General features: G+C 58.5%; 2 protein-coding genes across 2 annotated transcripts; both read left to right on the forward strand.

Moving 5' to 3' along the window:
• Positions 1 to 1,373: 1,373 nt before the first annotated feature.
• On the forward strand, positions 1,374 to 3,417 carry NGA_0016102 (had-superfamily subfamily iia hydrolase; the record flags this gene model as incomplete). Its single annotated transcript, XM_005853287.1, has 5 exons — positions 1,374 to 1,850; positions 2,005 to 2,218; positions 2,426 to 2,674; positions 2,848 to 3,033; positions 3,162 to 3,417. Coding segments are annotated over 5 exons (1,284 nt in total), but the record flags the coding sequence as incomplete, so codon positions are not given.
• Positions 3,418 to 4,614: 1,197 nt separating this feature from the next.
• On the forward strand, positions 4,615 to 6,558 carry NGA_0703200 (uncharacterized protein; the record flags this gene model as incomplete). Its single annotated transcript, XM_005853288.1, has 1 exon — positions 4,615 to 6,558. One exon carries the CDS (start codon positions 4,615 to 4,617, stop codon positions 6,556 to 6,558), a length of 1,944 nt encoding a protein of 647 aa, XP_005853350.1.
• Between the last annotated feature and the right edge of the window lie 1,680 nt (positions 6,559 to 8,238).

An 8,238-nucleotide genomic window follows, 5' to 3' on the forward strand; every position in this document is an offset into this window, starting at 1 on the left:
TCGTCGTCCTGTACACACACCCCGCCATCCCTCTGCCCGCCAAACGCACCTGCATTGAAGGCAAAGAGTCCAATGAAAGCCAAATACCCCGAGACGGCTGCCATCGGGACGTAGGTGACGATCGAGGCCAGCCGGAGCCGCCCGATCCCAATGAGGCAGAGGCCGACGGTGGCGGTCGCAAGGGAGAGGAGGACCAGGGTGGTAGAGAGAAGGACCGCATCCGAGAGCTGATGCTTTCGACAGTAGTCAGCCAGTATGCTGGCCATGGAGGAGAGGAAGATGAGCCCCGCGTCCTGTTAAGAGGAGGGGAGGACGCTCAGACGGAAGTGCTACCTCCAGGACTTCCCGCCTCCAGAGACTTACCTGAACTTGTCCTACGGCGAAAGGCATACTCGACAGGGCAACAAAGACTGTGGCATGGACAGCGCTGCTGAGGAGGACCAGGCGGACGAGGACGGGAAGGTAAGGTGCGAAGGCTTCGTGTTGAAAAATGATAGTGCTGAAGGAGATAGAGGCGGGCAAGCAAATAGAAGCGTTGATGAGCCCGTACAAGACGCCTTGGAGCCACTCTTCTGACGTTATGCCACCCTTTCTTTTCTTTCTGGGCTTCCTTCCTGTCGACCGTGGCCGTTCCTCTCCCGGCTCCCGGGCCTTCCCGTCGGAACCTCGCATGCCCGTGGACGCGTGCTCGTCAATAGACCCATATATGGAGGGGGATGCTGCTGCTGGGGCTGTTCTTGGTCTTGTTCTAGACATGTGCAACTTTAGAAAAGCTTGCACGCGGGTGGTTGCGTCCTGTACGTGGTTTATTTGAAACCAGTAATAATCCTGAAGCAGGGCGCGTACGACTTCCACAAGTCGATGTTCCCGGGCACAGTCGCTTAAATTCAAAAAGAGGGAGGGGAGATATGGCCTGGTTCTGAGTGATGAAAGTCGCTACTACCTCTCTGTGGTACGAACTCAGAGTGTGCACGCCTAGAGTCAAACCACATCAATGGTGAGTGAGAGACGTACGCTGCTCGATCCGATAGACATCCCTATTCAACTCCGTTAAAAAAATCAAGTCGTCCGCCATCTGCGTGGGTTGCGGTCACTTCTACATTTCCAAGACTTCTAAGGGCACGCCTTAAGCGGCGGGGAATGCCCTTGAGACAAAGCGCGTGAAAATATTGTGTATCAAAGTGCTGGCAGACTCACCTCCCGACCCCGCCCCCCTCCGACTCGGAGTCGCCGCCGTGGGCGACCGGCCTCGCTCTTCCGCATGAAAACCCCCACATGGAATACACCCCCGTGCCAAGCCGAGGAGTTGAGCGGGGATTATGCATGTACAAGGTTTGGACAAGTTCGTTGACCTCGTCGTCTTTTCTGTTTAGGGGGGAAACCTGGGACCGAACACAGCATGCACACACTCACACCGGTCGACAGATACACATAACCACCTGGCTATTGTTTTTGTCCGCCCTTTGCACTTAAAGATGCTGTCTCTTCGAGCGGCGGGCATCTTGAGGGCCGGACCTGCTACCGCCCGTGCTGCTCAGCCACGAAAATTGGCCAGTGTTAGAGCCAAGTGCCGTTCACGCACATTATCTTCTGCCGCGACGTCTGCATCCCCGGTCCCATTTGCTGTTGCCTTTGACATTGACGGCGTGCTTGTCCGAGGGGGGAATCAAATTCCAGGGGCAGGGCGGGTGCTGGAGTACCTGGTGGAGGCACAAAGCAACCCGAACGTGGCTCGACGCGTGCCTTTCGTGTTTTTGACGAATGGAGGGGGGTGCATGGAGGACGCCAAGGCCCACGAAATGAGCGACGTATTTTTCCCTGAGTTGCCTGTCCCCATCCGACCGAGTCAGGTGCGTTCAGGGGAGAAGGAAAAGGGTATGGGAAAGAGAGAGGAGAGAAACTAAAGAAAGTCAGTGGGGCAAGCAAGAGAGAGCGGCAATTTCTTCAGCTTAGGCGATCTGTACTTGCTTTCCTCTGACCCGAAGCGCTCTCCAACATCTCCAGGTCATGCTCTCCCACACGCCCATGAAATCCCTTCTCCCTCTTTACAAAGATAAGCAAATACTTGCGCTTGGGTCCAAAGACTACGCGGCCGTGTGCCGTGCCTACGGCTTTCAGCACGTGGTCACGGTGGAGGATGTCCTCCACGCGCATCCGGAGCTCTACCCGTTTAAAACCTACCATAAGCGGCACGATTTGCACACAGACCCGTTTGCCGGTGCGTGGGTCGAGGATATGACCCTATCTGTGCCTCATCCTTGCCTCTATTTTCTTTCGGCGTGGGGTACAATTGCTCGGCACATGTATGCGATCGCTCTTCCCCTCTTATGTCCTGACGCTCTTCTCTTGTCTCTCATGCTCACCTGTGAATCTTTCCCATCCGACACGTCCTCCCCTTTGCTCGCTTTTCATCGTGGCCTCACAGCCGTCTTCATCCTCCACGATCCCGTGGATTGGGCCCCTGAGATCCAGGTTTTGTGCGACGTGTTCGAAGGCGGGAGGCTCGTGGGCAAGGACCCGGCGGACTCCGGCAAACACTCCCACATCCCAGTTTACTCCTCCAATTCGGACCTAGTCTTTAGCAGCGGCTATGCCGTGCCTCGGCTGGCGCAAGGGGCATTCTTGACGGCCTGGGAGGCTGTTTATCGCGCCTGTTACGGTGGAAAGGGCATAGGTAGGATACGCGTGAGCACGGAAGGCGCGGCCAGCGCTGGCAATAGACAGGAGAAATAAAGAGGGAATAATGAACACTGACAGAGGGAAGTGGCGCGAGGAAGGTTCGATCCCATCCTGTCTTAGGAACACTAAGTATCCTTGGCCATGCCTCTCCCTCTCTTGCTTGCTCAGAAATAACCCGCTTCGGGAAGCCCTGGGAGAGCAGCTACCGGCACGCGGAGAAAATGCTGGTGCACGAGGCTCGGCTCTTGGGTCTGACAGGGGAGGACTTGCCTCCTCACAAGCCGCATGAGCACAAGCACTACCCCATCCAGCGGGTGTACGCGGTGGGGGACAATCCACTGAGTGACGTGGAAGGTGCGCGGGAAAGGGTGTAAGGGGAAGAGATGCTGGCGGGGATACCGCGCTGTATGTGTGACGTTATTCTTTGAAAGATCATAAAAGTTGACAATTTACACGCTTGTCTCTTGTCATATCCATAATAGGCGCCAATCGTGCCGACGGACATCATTGCGAGTGGGTTTCCATCCTGGTCAAGACAGGGGTTTACAAAGAGGGCATGCCACACGCTGCCAAGCACGTAGTGGCGGATGTAACAGAGGCTTTCCGGCTGATATTGGAATTAGAGGGATACGATATTTAAACATACGCCTTAAGGGGGGGGAGAGGGTTGCGTGTTGACAGATGGAGAGCATAAAAAGATGGGACACGAGGGTGTTCGACGAGAAGAAAGAAAATTTGGTCTTTTTTGCGTGCGTTGCTACATATGCCTTTTGAAAAAGAGAATACGAGTCATTGATTACATTGAACCGAATGCATACTTTCGTGTCTTCTCGTGTAGATGGTCACCCTGATCTCACGCACCCGAGAGCTCTCCAACACGAACCAACGGAAAGAAAAGGTTGGTTTTGGAATGCTTTCCGTTATCCGCGAATCTTGAAATCATGGTTGACCCCAACATCCTTTAGTCTCAGTACTCCTAGTGTCCCGCACCTCTCCAAACCAGCTTACTTCCTCGGTACGTAACACGGGACGTATTATGCATCCATCTAACCTCCCCGCTCCGCCTGCGTATATGGGTGCTTGCACGCGTTCCGACAGTCGCCGGTCTTCGGTATTTGGTCGCACCGGATCCACAACCATTGGCCCAGGCCTGAATTCTTAGCCATCTCCCCGCCTTGTACGTCTTGGAAACCCTGGATGCTCCCTCGCTCACTCGCTTTTTCTGGCGTGACGGCCAGTAGTGGAGTCGCGGGGGGGCTGTCGGCGACAGTGACGATTGTGTGTCAGCATGCAGTCAACGATGTCAAGCAACCCAGAGCCGACGGTATGTCACCGTCCACAGCCACGAAAAGCAACCACCTGGAGCGCTCATGCGATTTTTCATCTGCAATCCATTATGCACAGGTCTGGTGCACCGCAAAGATGGAAGACACCACCATTTATCAGCACACGGGGGGATGTCAACCTGAGGACGTACTTGCCACTGCCGTGGTCGCTGGAGATCTCGAAGACACATCTCCTACCGAATCTTATCATTCGACCACGCAAATGGGCACGAAGCAGCGGACACACGCTCCTCACACTCACAAGTATCGGCATCTGTCCTTCCCGCATTCGCAATCTTTGGAATGTATATCTCAGACTGAATCGACGTTGGGGAAGGTTGGTGTCAGGAGCAACTTGACCAGCACCGAGGTGGAGTGTAGCCGCCCTTACTCCTTTCACCACCCACCTGAAACGAGTACAAATACCCAACGGCCTTACAAGAGTGGCAGTCTCAGCAACGGGAGCGCCATCACGCCAGAGAGCCTGACCTTGGCCTATCTGGAACTTCTACGCCGGGCATCCCACTCATCCGAGAGCGAGGCCTCAACACCCCCTTGCGACAGCGAAGATTTAGGCGTCCCTGTCCCAGCCGACGAATCAAGGAGACACATGGGCGCGAACGGCAGCCCGAAGAAATCCTTGTTGATGAAAGCTTTGTGGACGGCGGCGACGGGGATGGGATCCACGACGTCTGCCCCCCCGCCGGGGGCCTCCACGCCCGAGAAAGCGGACGCGAGCACCGACGACGAAGCGGACGAGGACGAGGAAGAGGAGGAGGCCAGGATCACACCCGCATGTGTGGAGGAGGGCCCCGTCTTCGACGAGAAGCGAGGCTCCTACCTGGCTCTCCTCAGCACCAGCCTTTGGCGGACCCAGCAGGCGTTGGCAGGCTTCCGCCTAGTCCGCCGCTGCTACCCTGGAAAGTGGGTCGAAGAGCCCCACCTGCTTCGGGTGTGGGAGGGACGAAAGAGGGGCCTGGTGGAGAGCAGGGGTCCCCTCGGGGACACTAGCAGGGAGGACCAGGACACGGGGGCGGTGGGGCGAGGCGGTGAGGAGGCTTGGGCCCAGAGCCCGTGGAGAGAGGCCAAGGGCCTCGCAGGGGCTTCCATACCGATCCTGAGCCGAGTTAAAGCCTGGAGCAGGGAATTGGCGGGGACGGCGTGGGTGCGTGGGAGGGAGGGCAGGTCCGTGAGGAAGGTGCTGGTGGTGCTCTTCCTCCTCCTCGGCTTGGGCCTGTGGGCGCGGCAGGGACCCTTGCCCCTCCGTGCGTGGGCAACGGTCGTGCCAAAGGAGGAGGGATGGGAGGGAGGGGCGGGGTCGGGCGCGAGGGGATGGTCGAGGGAGGGGAAGAATGCCCCAGAGGTCGTGGCGTGGACGATGCCGTCGTCGGAGGAGCCAGGTGTCCCGCCCGGGGACTGGGACGGGCGGACCCAAGCAGATGATGAATTTGGAGTCGGGGGTAGTGGGGAGGAGGGAGAAGAAAAGAAAGGCGGTGGTTCGGGGGAGAGCGAGGTCCTGTTGCAGGGGAAAGCGGGGCAGGTGGACGAGGGGGGAAGTCTGGTGGAGATCGAGTCTCTAGCGTCCAGGACGGCCGATGAGAGAGCAGGAGCGAAGGCAGCGGCCCCTAGTAGGACGGATGGGAAGGTCAAGAGCGAGGGTCGGGGCCACGGACATGCCAAGGAAGGCACGAGGGACGGCGGGCGGGGGGAAGAGGTCTGTGTGAGCGAGGGCAATCCCATCCCCGCCCTCCTCGAATTCGCCCCAGCCCTGCCTGCCGACACTTCCGCCCCGGGTCCACACGGGTCTGCCCCTTCTTCCCCCTTCCCTCTCCCGGCGAGCGACCCGCACCCCACCCTCCCCGACGAAGCCAAGCAGGTGGTCAGGGCGGTCCCCCCATCGCGAGGCCAGAGCCCGCGTCGAGAGGGCGTGGGCCTGTCGGGGGCGGCCGGTTTGGGAGGGTGGGGCGCCGGACGGGGGGAGCTGACGCGCCTGTACGACCGAGGATTCATGGCGGAGGACTTGTCTTTGATGGAGGTGGTGGCGGTCTTCGGTTTGGAGTACGCGCACCATCTCCTGCGCCGGCACCGAGACGACCTCCGGGCCTGGGGCCAAGGCTGGTGCCTGCCCGGCCATGCCTGGAGGGGCGGGTCTTGCAAGCCCAACGCCGTGGTGCGTGTTGCCCTTTGTGTATGGGACGTGGCCAGGGCCAAAGCCCGGCAAGTGCATGACTTGGCTTTCGAGTGGGGGGCTGTAGCGGCGCAGCAAGTCCAGCTTTCCTTGCCAGCGCCTCCCGGCCCCGCGGAAGCCGAGGCTGTGGCCCTAGCAGCCGGCGCGTGGATGCGACGTTGGCAGAAAGCAGTGACAGCATCGCTTGTGTGCACCATCAAGCGATCGTCCACGTTTTTGCAAGGGTGGCGGGACGGGGGCCATCAGGGAGGGGGGAAGCAAATGAAGCAGGGAGGTACCGGGAAAAAAATGAAGAAGCGAAGGAAAAGGGGAAAAGAGGGCTTGGAGACGTCGACCACAAGACGGAAGACGCATGTGGCTGCGTAAGGAAGTGATGCAATAGATGTAACGCTGATAGTTATCTCGTGTGCCGTTCGCGTGTGTGCATATCAATAGACAAAATAGGGACCGGGAAGATGTCTTCCTCTGATGACATTGAAAGTAGACCTCGGCATAGCAGCCTCTTAGTGAGGACCATGTGTGCTTGAAACAATAAACTACAAGGTGTTTACAGTCTAAAAGCGACGAGGATCTCTCTGTTTCTTTCCTCAGGTTGTGAAGGAAGCCGAGGTGCTTGGTTTTATGAATTTCAAGTGCCGGGCATGCATAATGGTCACCTTGACTCATCTTACTGTAAAGTAGAGCTTACAGGCGTTAACTCTCCTTGATGGCAAGACATAACACAGATTCACCACACGTCTAGGGGCAGTGCGCGTTCGAAACGTAACAAGCGTGAACCACGGCAATGGCCGCGCCAAGTACCGTTTCTCGGACAAGGAGGGGGAAACAACGCTTGACTGAACAACCATGCATGGCCCAACCCACATTTCCTGACGCGCTAACAGGGTCCTTAAAGCTTGAAAGGGCTTCCGAGCGTCAAGTCTCTCTCAAGGGTGCTGCAATCCAGCACACGTCGCGCGCGTGCCATTCCCATGCCCCCGTCTGAGCATTCTACCTCCTCAGGTCTCCGTCGTTCTCCCCTCGACATTGCTGAGCAAATCCGTCTCGTCCTGAACCAAGGCACCAGCCATGCACAGCTGCAAGCCATTAAAGTACAACTGCAGAATGATGTGGCTGAAGAGCGTCGTCGCATCGAAGACCCGGAAGAGCACAACCGTCTGCTTACGCTTTCGCTGGAGGACGTGCATGCACGCGTTGCGGCATTGCACCAGGTCCAAGCAATCTTGCGGGCGTTTTTGCTGCGGATCCGCGAAAATTTGAGTTTTTGGGATGACGAAGCAGATTACGAAGGACGGGAAGGGAGTGCGACGGCTTTGCTCCAGCAACAAGAAGGGTTCGAAGCCTTGGTGGCGGAGTCCAAGGCCCTGATAGGAGGGTATTCCTGCCTATTGTTCGTTCGCAGGTTCGTGGATGGCGACGACAACATCTGGCACCACACCGTGGACAGCTTGTCCATGCCATTTCTTCCACTCAGCCAGGCGTCGGGGGGAGTGAGGGGCAGGGAAGGCGAGTACTTCGCAGGCCCCGACCACAGGTACGGCCAAGACTTCGCCACGGTACGAGGGCAAGTGCTGCGCCACGTGTGGGGATTGGACGAAACCACGCCCGAAGACCTCCCACGGCACCGCGCCCCCCTTGAGTCGCTGTTGGGCGCCTGGTGGAGGCCCTTGACGCCCGGTCGCAGGGGGAGGAGTGGCCGCCACCCCCCCCCGTGTCGTTTGCTTTCCGTGAAAGACGCCCTTTGGGTCCCCTGGCGCGTGCTCACGGCCCGCTTACTCCGCGGCCCCGAGACAGAGGACGAGGAGGACATGGGCCTGCTCGACCCCGGGAGGAAGGCGGGTTTCCTGGCGCGGGCCTCGGCGGAAGCCAGCCACCTCCAGCTTCTGACCCTCTACGCCCTGGTCGACGCCTGTTGGGTCCGGGACAAGGGGCAGATTTCGGTCCACACCCTCCGACAACGTGCAGCGGAGCCCTTCGCCCGGGCCGTGGACCTCCCGTGTGCCTTGGGGGTGGCCTGCGTGGCATTTTGGGATTTGGTCGCACCGG

Source organism: Nannochloropsis gaditana (genome assembly GCF_000240725.1).
Source record: "Nannochloropsis gaditana CCMP526 unplaced genomic scaffold scaffold973, whole genome shotgun sequence".
Taxonomy (NCBI): Eukaryota; class Eustigmatophyceae; order Eustigmatales; family Monodopsidaceae; genus Microchloropsis; species Microchloropsis gaditana.